The sequence below is a fragment of the Dama dama genome, chromosome 11, assembly GCF_033118175.1.
Source record: "Dama dama isolate Ldn47 chromosome 11, ASM3311817v1, whole genome shotgun sequence".
Lineage (NCBI taxonomy): Eukaryota > Metazoa > Chordata > Mammalia > Artiodactyla > Cervidae > Dama > Dama dama.
Genome location: NC_083691.1, coordinates 66,105,620 through 66,121,362, shown reverse-complemented (window position 1 = coordinate 66,121,362; position 15,743 = coordinate 66,105,620). Strand labels below are relative to the sequence as shown.

The window sequence follows — 15,743 nt, the reverse complement described above, 5'->3', positions numbered from 1 at the left end:
ACATAATAAATGCTGAAGAGGGCGTGGAGAAAAAGGAACTCACTTACGGTATTGGTGGTAATGTAAACTGGTGCAGCCACTATGGAGAACAGTGCGCAGGGGTTCCTTAAAAAACTAGAGTTACCATATGATACAGTAATCTCACTCCTGGGCATATATTCTGACAAACTATAATTCAAAAAGATCCTTGCACTCCAATGTTCAGAGCAGCACAATTTACAATAGGCAAGACATGGAAGCAACCTAAGTATTCATCAATGGATGACTGGATAAAGAAGATGTGGTATACATACACAGTGGTATATTAATCAGCTATGAAAAAGAATGAAATAATGCCATTTGCAGCAACATGGAGAGACCTAGAGATTATCATATGAAGTAAATCAGAAAAACAAACATGGTATTGCTTATACATGGAATCTAGAAAGAATGATATAAATGAACTTATTTAAAAACAGAAACAGACTCACAGACATAGAAAAGAAAATTATGATTACCAAAGGGGAAAGGGAGGAGGGAGAGGATAAATTAGGAGTTTGGGATTAACATATACACAATACCATATGTAAAAGAGATAACCATGAAGGACCTGCTGTATAGCACAGGGAGTATATTCAATATCTTGTAATAACCTATAATGGAAAACAATCTAAAAAAGAACTTATCTATCTATGAATCAATTTTCTGGACACCTGAAAAACAATGATGGTGAAAATGGTTAAAGGACCATTGGTGATAAAGAACCTGACCAATTAGAAATGTGGTCAGTTTCTTGAAAAAAGGTTGAGAGCCAATATAACTAGTGCTTTACTCTGTGAGCTCCTATATTGCTTAATATCAAATTTCTGTGATAGTCTTGAGTGACTGAACAATTAATTTGTTTTCTAAGAACAATTGCTATTTTTCTATCTGTTCCCCCCAAAAGTGTAGATCAAATGTATTTGGCAATCTGCTGTTAGTGTCGTAAGGGTGAAATAAGCATTTGTGTGTTTGCACTTGATTTTGCTTGTTCATAAATAAAAAATTATCTAGAAGGATAATAAACTGAAAACTCAGGGAGACAACCAAGCAAATAGAACCATTAAAAAAAATGAGTAAAAGGAGAGAAAAATTATGAGTATTATAAGATAAATTAACAAGGCACAATATCCAAACAGAAAGCTATAGTGAAAGAATATAAAGTGTCCCAAAACTAAAGGTCATGACTTTTAATTGAGAAAGCCCAAAGTATTTCATTTTTAAGTTAGAGAATACAGGGATAAAACTCCAAATGCTTCCAAGAAAGACAAATTAAATTCACACACAAAGAATTAGGAATAAGAATGTCTCTGGATTTCTTGGCAGCAATAACTTCAAATTTTTGGAAGAAAATTATTTCTAATTTGGTTCCTTCTACATTCAGTTAAACTGTCAATCAAATATGGGGATACAATAATGACATCTTCCTACATGCCAGGTCTTACACTTTCTCTCTCATGAAATCCTTTTCTCAGGAAACAGAGAGGGTATGCTCCAATAAAATGAAATGGAAAATCAAGAAAGAGAACAGAGACTCGAGATCTAGGAAACAGTCAATGTAAGAAAAAAAGAAAGGCAAAGGAAGTGTTAGGGTGATGGCAGAATGGCCTTAAGACAACGGCTATGCAGCGAGTCCAGAGAGCGAGCGATTCCGGCTGGGGCAAGATGGCGGTCTTCAAGAGAGACACCTCCAAGGAACAGACTATGTGGAAACTAACTTGAGAGGTACTGAAAGAATGAGTGAGAGGCATGTAACTGCTGCAACGAACGAAAAAATGGTGGCAATTATTAAAAAAAAAGTTACAAAGCAAAATATACTATAGAAAAAAAGAGCAGGAAAAAATTAACGAATAAAAATATTTACATTGTTATAGCTATAAGATTATCAAATATTGTTTTAACCAAAAATTGTGATACAGGGAGTAATAAGGGTGAGGATGTGGTAAGGAGTGGTAAAACAATATGTCAGTATTAGCATACTGTTTAGAAACAGGTATTAACAGAAGAGATCCAAGCTTTCTCTGTGGAGAGGAAAAGAGGACTGTTTTTTCCCCCATAATTTTAATACTGTTTGCCTTTTAAAAGCAAGTATATATATTATTTTAACTTAAAAAAAAAAAAGCTAGTATATATTGAGTTGTGTCAAATAGTGTTCTAAGCTCTTTACATTTATTAAATAATTTAATTTTCACAACAAACTGATAAAGGAGGTTATTCCTATTTAAAATGAGAAAACTAAAGCCTGGAGAGATTAAACAGCTAAAAAGAGGCAGAGTCAAGATCTGAACCCAAACAATATAATATTCTTAATATAGTGTCACAATATTACACTAAATTATCCTATCAAAAAAATGAAAACTTAAAAATTCTTGTTCCATAACATAAACTGTGTTTTACAAAACAGAAGAATCCCATTGAAAATGCTATTTCTGTAATAATTAGTCAAGAACCCACTTTGCTAGAAATACTTAAGAAAGATGCTACATTTTTGTAAAAAAAAAAGAAAAAAATTAAAATAAACTCAGACTTGTGTTTTATGTTTAAAACAAGCTTGACTTCAGTTAGGTTTTTGACTATGGCCTTCTCTTGTCCTTCTACCCTTATACTAAAGTTGTCCTGTATTTATGCCTTTTCATTTTTAAGCCACTCCTTTTTGGGGAAAAGGATATTTTACATATAATGATACTGTAAAGGAAATCAAAACATTTTATATACAATTTAAACTATTTTACATAAAAAAGGTAACCACTGGGAAATACATTTGCTCTGTGAATGACAAACAGGCTATTAATAATATTCTTAAAGACTCACTCACTAAAACAACAAACCAATTTTAAAAAGGCAAGACTATGAATAGACAATAAACAGAAGAACAAATCAAAAGAGATAATATTCAACTTCACTAGTAACAAAAGATACAACTGGGGAATGAGATATATATTAATATTGTTTCCACTACTGAGTGAGTAAAGATTAAAAATCATTATAATAACACTGCCAAAGTGGCAGTGAGCGAAGCACACTTATACAATGCTTATGGTAACTAACTGGTATAGTCTTTCTGGAGAGGAATTTGACAATATGTTCAAAAACATTTTTACTCATCTATCCAAGAAAATAATTTAAAATGCAACAGTAGCAGTAGTCAGTGAAATATCGGAATCAACTTATGTGCTCCAAAGTACTGGTGGGGGGAGGGGATGCTTACAAATACTATGATACAGCTAAATAAAATGAAATTCTAGTCATCAACAATGTTTTAATAACATAGAAAAATTCTTATAACAAATAAAAGCAAGATACAAAACTGTGCTTATACAAAGAGCATAATTGTGTCAGATAAACCCGCACACCTAAAGAACAAGCAGTCAGATGTTAGCAGTCATTTTCTTATGACAATGTGTGCAACTTTTTATCTTCTTTGAAATTATTTTTATTATCCAATTTTTCTTCAGGAAACATGAAATAATTTTACAGATGAAAACAGCAGAGTTTGTTTGTGTGCAGGGCAGTATCACATACCTTGCTGGCTGTTACAGATGTGGCCAAGTTGGTGGTTTTGGAAGAGGATCCATTAGAACTTGCTGGTGGTGTCTGAGCCACTCCAGATTTGCTGTTTGTGCTGTTTGTTCCATTAGCAGCACTGGTGGAGTGGGAGAAAGTAAATTTGAAGCCACCAGAAGATGTCCTTTTTGGAAGGTTTTCCTTATCTTCACTTTCCTTTGCTAAAGGAAACATAAATATTTGAATCTTTGTTGGTAAATACTGCTAAGTCAAAGCATCTGAAAAGAACAATAATTTAAAACTTTTGCTTTTTTGTAAGAACTAAGAGGGCAGAGCATGATGAGTACAGTGATATGTCTTCATTAGCTGTCATCTTAGAAATCCCAGGTTTAGAAGGCACCTTAAGAATCAGGTAACTGATGAGCCACCCTCCCCTAGAATTCTCCACTGCTCTATCTAGGACCCTCCCAAGATCTCACTTGCTGTCTCTCTTTTTTTAATTGTCTCTCTAAAGCGTCCACTCACTGATTCTACACTTCCATACTCATGAAAACCTAATAATCTCTCTCACAAGTCAATAATATTCCAAATGCCTAAAGAAAATGATTATGATCATGCTTATTTGTTTTCCGAATATTCCAGGTTCCTTTATCTGTTTCCTTTATGACAAGGGTGTCTACTATCTTTTAACATCTGGCTCATACTATTTTTATATATGATTCTTAACTGTATGCAGTACTTCAGGTATTGCCTCACTGCCTCTTTTGACAGTAGTCAGGGCAGTGGGTGTAATGAGTAAAAACAGAATTTGGCTACCAAAAGGTACCTGTTTCTTAGGACATTTTCACAGGTTATTTGCTCCTCGAGGCTGAAGTAAATAGAACTTACGGCAGTAGTGAGGAGAAAATGAGTGAGGCTGGTAACAAGAGTTTCAAGGAAAATGTAGTAAGAAATTCATGAAACACTAACTTGTGAGAAATGCCTTAAGAAAAATCTAACACTCAAAATCACAAACTTACATAAAATCTAGGAAGTGCTTTTGCCCTTCAAGATAAATACAGTATGGTACTCTCCAATAGTGGTAATTGCTCAAGTCATAGAATTAAAAGTGATTGCTTCTTTTGAAAAACACTAGTAAGATCTTAGTTTTACAGACAAGTTAAACATATTTGAAAGACAGGAAATTTTACTATTACTTTTCCTCTTGACATTTTATCTTTATGAAAGCTTTATTAACAATTAAAAAATTTCAAAGAGTAAAGTACTTGTCTCTTTAAGCTTAGTTTCCTCACCTGTAAATGACAGAGTGCACTGGAAAGTTTCTATGGATCTCTATCATTATTGGAGACTTCAGTATAAAAATAAAGCCATAACTGTTCACAGAAGGCAAAGTATAAACAGACAATGCAATTTCTAAATAGCAAATGAAGAGCATCACAAAAAAGCAAGTTTCAAGAAAAATATTTTAAACATGAGAAATGTTTTGAAAAATCAGATTTTAAAAAAGTGATAATTTTGTTTTAAAAGGTTTTTATTTAGCATAAAATTCATGTCCTTCATGCTTTATAAACTGTGATCACAACCTCACAAGCAACTATATAATTTCTATACTAAATAAGAGAATGAGCTAATCAAAAATTCAACACTTTAATACCTTTTTTAGTCTCCATGAATTTTTCATAACTATCTGGAAAATCATCTTCTGTCTTAGATTTTTCCACTGGTGCCACAACTGTTTTTCCTTCCTCCTCATCATCTTCATTAAACCACATTTCTTCATCCTCTTCCAAGGCCTTTGCATCTCTGCGAAATCTGTTACTACGTAATATAGATGGTACACTGTAAGAAATATATCACAAGTATTGAGTAATGACTTAAAATTCCTGACCAGTTTAAATGAGAATAAATATGTATAACCAAGAGGAGGTGAAATAATTTTAACTGAGTATAACTTATAACCAGTTGTGAAAGAAGATGTAACCAGAGAACACTCCAAGGATGTTTGTACACTAACCTAAAAATTTACCTTGAGTTAAGATATGGAGCAGTAATTTTTTATATAAAGGATTCAGGGTAGGGAGAACAGCCTACCGTCCTATACAACCCTGTATTTTCTAATGATAGAAAGAAAATTCCTGGGTAAATTTTGTATGTAAGATCAAACTACATACGGCTTTGGACATAATTTTATAGGTTATAAATGTAATATACTTAAAAAATACCTGTTCAGTTTCTGATTTTGTCTGTCTTTTTCTTGCTCATATTTAGTCTTCAATCCTTTGAATGTCTGAACATATTCAATCGATTCAAGTGCTTTATAAAAGTTTTCAACTATATGTGCAGTAAGAGACTTGATATCTTCCTGTATAAGCACAAAATTTGCATTTCAAATATAATACAATACTTACTAGAAGAAAAACTTAAAAAAGTTTTTTTTTATAGTTCCAAAACTGATCGAAATAAAGGTTTTTCAAATCACCTTCCAAAAATAAACGTCCTAGTTTCTTTATACATGAGCCAGGACTCCAAAGAAAACTTGGGGAAAAAAAAAGAAGCAATTCCTTGAAGCCCTTCTGGGAGACTATACAGAACATTTGAAACATAAATGTATTTACTTTATGTCACCTATTTATTTTTTGCATTTACATAATAGTACTTTACAACTTAAAATAAGCACTTTCACATACAATTTCACTTGACGCTCGTAACAATTCTATGAAATAGACTTTATTGTCCTTATTTTAAAGAAAGGGAAAATTGAGGCTGTGAGAGACTGGATGGCCTGATCAAGAGTGCACACCTAGTTAGAAAGCAGATTTTGAAATTATATTTTCAAAAAACACTGAAGATATTACTTAATGATTCCTTGTTTAACTATCAAAGCAAGATAAGTCTTACTAAAAAATAAACAAGATTCCTCCAACTATATCACATACACATATCTGATAAAACAACTTGACTTCCTGTGTATTTCCAGTTCTCTAGACCAATAGTAATAAATTCTAAATTCTTAATGAATGATTTTAAGCAATCAGTGCAAATGCATGGTGAAAAGCAGGCTTATTATTAAAAATAGGTTGTGATCCAGGACTAAAGTATACATGTTGTTTCTTTAAAAATAAACCATAATCTGAACTTTCAGAATTTTTAAGTCTTTAAACTAGTTCCCCTGAATATCTGAATCAAAAAATATGCAAAGGAGAAAAATTAGAACCCAAGGTAAAATGGTTGTTACATATTGAAAGGAAAAAAAGGTAAGTCTTGGGCTTCAAAGGGTATTTATCAACCATTCAAAATTATTTTCAGAAAAACAAATTCAATCATAGGAATAAGGATGGCATTATGAACCCTACACTTCATTTGATCTGTATCTCAACAAAAATTTTAAAGGAAAAAAATATAAAAATTAATCTCTAATTCACAGAACAGTGTGCTGTGAACCTGGGTTCAGAAAGTTGGTGAGCTAGTTAACTATTTTCCCTTTTTTCTAAGGCTAGAACTTCTTTCTATCTTCTTCATCCTTTTTGCAAAACGTACTCATAGCAAATGACTACTCTAAGAAAAACAGTCTGCCAAATAATGTTGACATGAGAATAGTGTGTCATCAGTTCAAATTTGACTTGCAAGAAACAAAAGTAGAGAATGAATTTCTAGCTTTGATTTTCTTTTTTCAAGTTCTTTCTGATCAAGTGGCCATGTCTGCCAGTGGAATCATTTCAGTGTGTGGGACAGGGTAAATTTACTGTACCAGTTCTTCAGTTTTCATCTTATCCCTGCTATTCACATAGAGCTTTCTCTAGATCTTTTATGACAATTCTTTAGCTGCCCGAGACTGAGCTGCACCATATCTTCAAGCCCTGACTGTGCTCCTAAACAAATGAATGCATTTGAGTAGGTCAGCTAATCTCTTTGGGTGTCTCAAGCCCTCATCAATAAAATAAGGCAGTTGGAATAGTTTACCTAACAGTCTCTTCAACTTAAAATTCCATCATAACATCCTACCTTTTATGCATCTTGTATCAATGTCTACCAAGGGAATTATCTTCAACTTTTCTATTCATTTTTATCACTACCCTTACAATAGATCACAGAGATCATATCAATGGCATGCCAGAGTGAAACATCCACATATGCTAAATATCCTGAGCCATTTAGCCAAAAAAAAGGAACTGAGAAGAATATAGAGTAAACATGATTTAAAATACTATGGTAAGTTCACAATGTAAAATATTAACATCACTAAACATATCTATTTTTTTAACAAAGAATCTTTTAATATAAACTTACCACTCTTATAAATTCAAATAACTCAATAACAGCTGAGTTCAACAGATTGTACCGAGTTCCATTATCCAGAAGAGCATTTACAACTGGCTCAAAAAGATTTCCCTTGGTGATGTAACGATTGTAAAATTCATCTTTTAGGCCAATTATTCGCCTCATAAAACGAAGAGCACCTAATTAAAAAAAACACAGGAAATAAGTGAATAATCTTACTAATATTAATTATTGTACAGGTATTTCTACATAAAAAAATGTACATGTTCATCTAAAGTAAAAAGCAAAACTACATTAAAAATAATTGGGTTTTGAGAAAAATAGAATTAAGGAAAGACCACTCAAAACTTTTAAAACTTATGTAGGGAGCTAACAAAATTCCAACAACTGGTAAGCAGAGAGCTACAAGGCAGAGAGATTAGAAAATACACAAAACCCACACAATACAAATGCTGGCACTATTTAGAGCAGTGCTGGTAGACATGAGACAATATAGTGAAAGCAGCTTAGAATCAGCAGGGGCTGTCATTAGGAAAGGAACATGAATGGTGCAACCTGCCAAGAGCCAAGACTTCATTAACTCTTTGGGGGACAGAGGGGAAAAGGGAGTGGGAGGAGCTTTGGAATTAGGTGCTTCTTTTAAATTTTCTGAAAATACAGCCAAAGTGCTCCTGCTACCTGTATACAGGAGAGCTAAGGGGTTGCTTTACTTTTCTGGTGAAGGCTATTCCAGTTTTCTTTGCCTTGGGAAAATCATCCGTGAACCAACACTACCTCCAGATTATAATAAGCTGTTTAACCTTTGGCAAAATATGTACTATGGCAGATCAGATTGTATTTGTAAAAGAGTGACAGAGCAATAAATAAGCAGTATAATTTGGCTTTTCACATTTTAGAATACTGAAATGAAAATTTCCCTTTAGTCTTTCCCTAGTTAAATAAAACTAAACAAATTTAGCAATATTACTAAAACTTTGATGAAACATAAACTAATTTCAATCCCTTATTTTTATGTTTATCTTTTAACTTGTAACCTCTCTCCTAGATAGCTTAATTTATTCTATAGATACCACTAAGCCACATCCTTTAAAACACAAAGCTTCCGACTTTCTAAGTTAGTTTCATTACAAACCCTCGTTCACAGATGGAAGTTACTAAAAGAAGAAGTTGTGTCTATCGAAAGAGGTTCTAAATATTATCTGAAAATAAAACAGAAATAGGCCACATAAGGTATGAATGTGTGATCACTGTAACACTTAAAACAGGTGTGGACAGAAGTGCTAGACTGAAAACATCACCTCTTTTTATAGTAGGATAAGAACTAGTTTATTTACGATTAAGAAGACTGAAGTACTGGCAAAGACCTGAGAAAACAGGCAATTTCATATGTTGCTGGTGAATGAACATGCACACAAAGCTATAGTTAAAACAGCATTGTTTATAATAATTTAAATCTTAAAGCAATATAAACATTTAAATACTGGATATTCATTCAATTATGATATATCCATTTAAATAGGACCAATAAGCAGTCATTTCAGAAGGGACTATTTATAGAAAGCCATACAGGAAAATCTAGCATGAGAACATTAATTCTTTCAAAATATAAAGGTTTAATGTAAATCTAATCAGGATGAACTGGATAAAGTTATTTTTAAGTTGCTGTGGAAGAACAACTCTAAGAACCAAGAAAATTATGAAAAAGAAAACAGAAGAGGTGCTAGGCAGATATTAAACTTTATACCAGAGATATTATAATGACAAAATAAACATTCTCATTCATTTTATCTTGTGAAATAAAAGCACAGATGATTCAGACATAAGACAAATGTATATGGTAACTTATTATGCATCAAAAGTATTTTAATTCAGTAAAGAAAATATAGTTTATTTAGTGTTAGCACAATTGGTTATCCATCCAAAGAAAAGCTAGGGAACTTCGCTGGTGGTTTAGTGCTTAAGACTCCATATTCCTGGGCTTCCCTGGCGGCTCAGATGGTAAAGGATCTGCCTGCAAGGCAGGAGACATGGGTTCGATCCCTGGGTTGGAGAGATTTCCTGGAGAAGGAAATGGCAACTCATTCCAGTATTTTTGCCTGGAAAGCCCCATCAACAGAGGAGCCTGGTGGACTACCATCCCGGGGATGCAAAGAGCTGGACACAACTGAGCATGTGTGCAGGAGACCCCGATTTGATCCCCGATGGGGAAGATTCCATGTGCCCTGGAGCAACAAAGCCTGTGTGCCACAACTACGGAGCCTGTGCTCCAGAGCCTGGGAACTGGACTACTGAGCCCGTATGTCACAGCTACTCAAGTCTGCGGGTCCTGGAGCCCATGCTCCACAGTAAGAGAAGCTATTGCAATGAGAAGCCTGCACAAGCCAACTAGAGAGTAGCGGCCAGTCCCTGCAATTAGAGAAAAGCTCCTGCAACAATGACCCAGCACAGCCAAAAAAAAAAAAAAAAAGAAAAAAATCACATTATTAAAAACAAAACAAAACTCGATGCTCCCAATGCAGGGGACTATCCCTGGCCAGGGAACTAAGATCCCACGAGGCGTGGCAAAAAAAAAAAAAAGAAAAGAAAAAAACAAACATAGAAGAAAATTGAGGAATATATTTGTATAAACTTAGGACACAGAAGACTTTAAGCAAGACCAAAAAACCCATAAGACATATTTGTCATTATAAAGAATTTTATAGCAATTATATGGAAAACAATGCCACAAATCAAGGTAAAGACAAATGAGATGGACATTTTGTTCCCCAAAATGTGAAAAATTGCCAATATCTCTAATATATAAGAGCTCTAAGAAAAGGATAATAGGCAACTCATAGCAGATAACATACAAAAGCACTAAAATGTGAAAAGATGGTATCAAGGAAAATATAAATTGAAACACAAACAATACATTTTCCATCATCAGCTGGGTAACATTTAAAAAGGCAGTCACACTGAGTGCTGTTCAATGAATGCATTTTTCACGTCAGGTGCCTCAACCTGTTGAGAAAGTAATCTGGAGGCTATTATGTTAAATTAAAATCAAAAGAGGATATATTAAAAATATAGTAATATTTTGCCCTGGCAATACCAATACTGGAGATCTACCCTATGGAAATAAACCAGTAAAGATTTATGTACTAGGCTAATTACTACATTATTATTTGGAATGGCAAAATATCCAAACAATCTTATAATCCATGTAGTGGAGAACAGTAGAATAAGTTGTGGAAGAGCCACTTCATGAACTGTTACTCAGCTATGTTTAGGAAAAATATTAGTTCACGCCATATCCAATGAGTTAGAGTAACATGAAGGGGCTGAGATGTGTATGAGCATGATCATGTTTCTATAAAAATAAAACATGAAAACCTATACATGTGTGAATGTTTATGTAAATCTGCACAGGTATGGAAAAAGGAATGGAAAATAAGTAGTGCAGGCAGTTAACACTGGCTTTATTAAGGCCTTAAAAATTAAGGTGTAGTAGGGAGATTAACCTTTTCTCTATGCTTTAAATGTTTACAGTTTAACTATGATTTTTCATGCTCAGAAAAAAATCCACAAAGCTCTTACTTTGAGAGAGAAGGTTTCTTTACCTTTATCTGCAGGTGAAATTATGAGGAAGAAAGGAAGGAGTATGCCAAAAATCCACATTTGAGCAAACATCAGCATTAAAGTTTGATTTTTATTGGTCCAAGTGGTCTACTAAAGGGCTACCCATAACTTAATTTTACAAGTTTAAATAACCTGAGTTACACAAAAACATATAAGGCCCGTATCTCAAAAATAAGAGTCACTACTAAACGACAGTTTGATGAAACAGATGTAAAAGATGGCAGGAGAGGTTCTGTTAGTGATATCATTGCACATGGTATTATATCACAACTGAATCTAAATGTGAGCAATATGTAGGTGGGAGAAGCACTATGACCTATTCCTCCTGTCCTTTAAATAACAGACTAAAACTATTAAAAATGTTGTTCCATAAGACATTTTACAAGTAAAGAATGTTCATTAAAACTGTTACTTACACAAGGCCAGGAAAGTGTGCTTTGAATTCATCAAGACCAAGACTCTTCTTAGCAAGTCCTTGTTCATAATATAGTTTTTTATGTGATACGTGTGATGTTCCACACAAAATGTGAGTAGTTCTAAAATTAAGGCAAGCAGCTGTGCTGTTTGGTAATTATCTGCAAAGAAAATCATTGCATGAAAATACACACTGCAACACATCTAGACAAAGAGAATACTAAGTATAAATCCTTTATTTTAGAAGAAAAGTAAAACTGTGTTTTTTCCTAATTTCTGTATCAATTAAAGAAGCTACAGATTTTTATTTTTTCATTAGGTAGACTCTCCAGAAGTATTAGTAGTTTTACCTACTAAATACTTCCTAAGGCTCTAATATAAAATATTTAAGTATGTTAAATAAAAATCTACAAACATGGTAAGATGACCCTCATTGCACTGAGATTTTCTTAGTAATGATTTTGTAATATGTGCTATCATTATTAACATTAATGGGTCTATAAAAGGATCTACCCCATAGTAAAGAGGAAATATCTTAAACTTTTTGCCTAAAGTGGTACAACACAAATCTCTCAAGAAAAATTAATATGCTTTCTTTAAAGACATCTTTAAGAAAAGGACATTTCTGGCTGTTTGAATATCAAGTGAAAAATGTTATATCAAGATTTTAAGACAATAATCTTTTTAACATCAAATCACGATATCAATGAAAGGCCTACTAAAATATTCCAGCTTTTTCTTCCTCAAGAGGCTTTTGTTTACATACTCATGGAATGATTTACAATTGCTTCTTGAACATCAAGATTGAATAAATAGGTAATTACCCATACCTACTGTAAATATTTTAAGCAAGAAAACATTAAGCTATGAAGAAATTATGGAATCAAAGCCTTAGAGAATAGGAAAAAAGACGGACATCATCTAGTCCAACTATTTTATTTCTCACATAAATATTTTGTGGAACATCACATGATGTTATCAGGAAGAAATTTCAGCATTCTTTTTAATAAAAGAATGACCATCAAGTATAGAAAATATAATTCTGATACTCAAAGATCTTTTCTACTACAAATCTAAGAGTTTTACCTGCTCCAGACTAATTAGTATAACAGCCAACACCACAGCCAATATTTGAACTAGTTTCTTACCATTAAAAACAATTCTCTTTAATTTCTCAATTCGCAAATTTTATTTACAAAAGATTTTGCAACAGCAGTCTGTAGTGTTAAATTAATGTCTTGTTTTCACTTTCCCAAATTAGGATGTGAAATCACTCACAATATATCTAATAATTCAATCTCTGAATTGCTTCCTTATTTGAAACTGGCTTCCCTAGAACTCTGATGAGCCTGGTAGAAAAGACAGGATGCTTAGGTACACACAGCTTATTTTCCATATTACCAGGTCAATACCTGATACATATGTTCCAAGTAGAAATAACAGTGCTTATACTCAGAATCATGAGACATCTATGTATGCAAAGACTGTTATGAAGACTACTTCCTAACTGATTTGCCTTAGTTTACTGTATTTAAAAAATAAGAAGGAACTAATCCTCAACTCTTAGAGGTCTTCTAAAAAAAAATGCAGGACATAAATTTACAGGAAAAAAAGTTTCAAATGGATTTTCCATCTTTGATATTAGAGTTGAATTTTTTTCTTTTAAAAAAAATCTAGTTTTGGATTTTTGGATAAAAATAAACCTTTCCTAGTTTTGTCTAAGTACATTATATTCTGAATAGGAAAAACATGTAATTTGCATTAGTTCATAAAATAAGAATTTATACTTACCAGGACAAATCGTGCTGCTTTTGTTAGATCCAACTATATTATCTAAAAAAAAAATTAAAATCAGTGACTTCAGTAATAATACCTCACACTTCCTTAGCACTTTACAACATACAAAGCACATCTTTGATCATAACCTCATTTTACCGGCATAATAGCCATTAAGAATTAGTAGCTTCAGTCAAATATTATACCTCTATCTGCAATTTTTTTTAGAGACTTGGGTGCAGATGAACAATTATTAAAAGATGGTATCAAATATTCTATTAAGATAACACAGATTTTAACAATTAGTCACTTACGCTTTGAATTAAAAAAATTAGGAGTATTAAAAGTTTCGATTCCTAGGCTCACATCTTAGAGCATATTTATGTAAGGAAACATAATAATGTATACCAGAGCATTGTTTGTAACAGCAGAAAGCTAGAAACAAGTTACTGTGAAAAATCACACATTATACATGTCACAGTAATATAAAAAACAGGGGTAATAAACTCCAAATTCGGCATTTCTTGAGGGATGGGGATGGGGTAAAATGAGAATGCATAAGAAACTATGTATAATTTATTTTTTAAAAACTGAAAAAGCACAAGTCAGTATTGACAAAGCCAATGGGAAATATATATCTGTGATGCTATTATCTAAATATTTCTGTATGCTGGAAACATTTTACTTTAAAATGAAAGCTATGTAAATCCATGGCTGATTCATGTCAGTGTATGGCAAAAACCACTACAATATTGTAAAGTAATTAGCCTCCAACTAATAAAAATAAATGGGGAAAAAAAATAAAATGAAAGCTAAAAATCACTGAATTTATATAAACGGAAACTTTCTGAAAGAAAACATTGTGACATGCTGTTTTTACCCATTCAATTTTATATTTTTGAGAACTAATCAGTTGACAGATCAAAATTCAATTATTTTGACTGCTAATTAGTATTCCACTGTACAAATATACATGTCACTTCCTACAGTGAACAATGCAACAACATTCTTATATCTGTCATGTATATGCATAAATGCTCCCTAAGATATAAATTCAGAAATGGAGCTGATAGTATTATCTAGGGTGTACAATTTTTATTAGTTTAACAAAGATTTTAACTGACTTCCTCTTAACTGATTTAACAGATAAACCATCATTTTCTGAGCTTATGTCCCCCAACATTTCTCATTTTGCCAGTTGAGCTGTATACTTCTCAAAGAGTCAGTCCTTTAGCTAGTTATATTTGGCACATGATCACATAAATACTGTAGATTGATAAAATGTCACAGAACTGTAATAATCTATGGCTAAGCTAAATACAGCAGAACTCAACTTAAATGCACAAAATTATGAATACTTAAACACTTAAAGGGAAAGTACTTAAAACCACAGCAGAATTCTACACTCAGATTGCTTAAAAAATATGTTTCAGTTTTCACTCTAATAAACTGAAACCAGAAATTGTAGCTGATAAATTATGGTGCTGTTTATGTAAGAATGCAATATGGAAATACAATTAAAGAAAAGAAAGTGAAAGTGACAATGTTAGGTGCTCAACTGTGTCCAGCTCTTTGCAACCCCATGGACTGTAGCCTGCCAGGCTCCTCTGTCCACAGAATTCTCCAAGCAAGAATACTGGAATAGGTAGCCACTCCTTTCTCCAGAGGATCTTCCCAACCTAGAGACTGAACCCAGTTCTCCTGCATTGCAGGCAGATTCTTTACTGTCTGAGCCACCACAATTAAAGAAAACCCATATACAAAAAACAGACTTCCCAGGAGCTTAAACAGTCAAGAATCTGCCTGCAATACAGGAGCCCAGAGTTCGATCCCTGGGTTGGGAAGTTCCTCTGGAGAAAGGAATGGCAATCCACTCCAGTATTCTTGCCTGGAGAATTCCATGGACAGAGAAACCTGGTGGGCTACAGTCCATTCGGTCACAAAGAGTCAGACACGACTGAGCGACTAACACACACATGCACATGCACACACACACACACACACAAAAAGAAAAAAACAAAAAAGGACTTGACACTATTCGAACTATCAGTAAGAGTCAGCATGTAAAGTAAACGTTTAGATTATTTTTAAAAATTATTATTCTCTGCTTTAACCAACTTTTTAAACTTCTGATG

The 15,743-nt window shown here is 33.1% G+C and overlaps 1 protein-coding gene across 2 annotated transcripts in view; it reads right to left on the bottom strand.

The window, feature by feature from the left end:
- Positions 1-15,743, bottom strand: part of PPP4R3B (protein phosphatase 4 regulatory subunit 3B) — a 48,912-nt gene that overhangs the window by 4,250 nt on the left and 28,919 nt on the right. Inside the window, exons 10-15 of one of the 2 annotated variants that reach the window (XM_061155411.1) lie at positions 13,624-13,665; positions 11,835-11,993; positions 7,810-7,979; positions 5,745-5,884; positions 5,177-5,340; positions 3,541-3,743 (exon numbers count right to left, since the gene is read on the bottom strand). In XM_061155411.1, the coding sequence (XP_061011394.1) occupies positions 3,541-3,743; positions 5,177-5,340; positions 5,745-5,884; positions 7,810-7,979; positions 11,835-11,993; positions 13,624-13,665 (878 nt within the window). Of the gene's footprint in view, positions 1-3,540; positions 3,744-5,176; positions 5,362-5,744; positions 5,885-7,809; positions 7,980-11,834; positions 11,994-13,623; positions 13,666-15,743 lie in introns of both variants that reach the window. The other variant, XM_061155410.1, reaches the window with a different exon arrangement.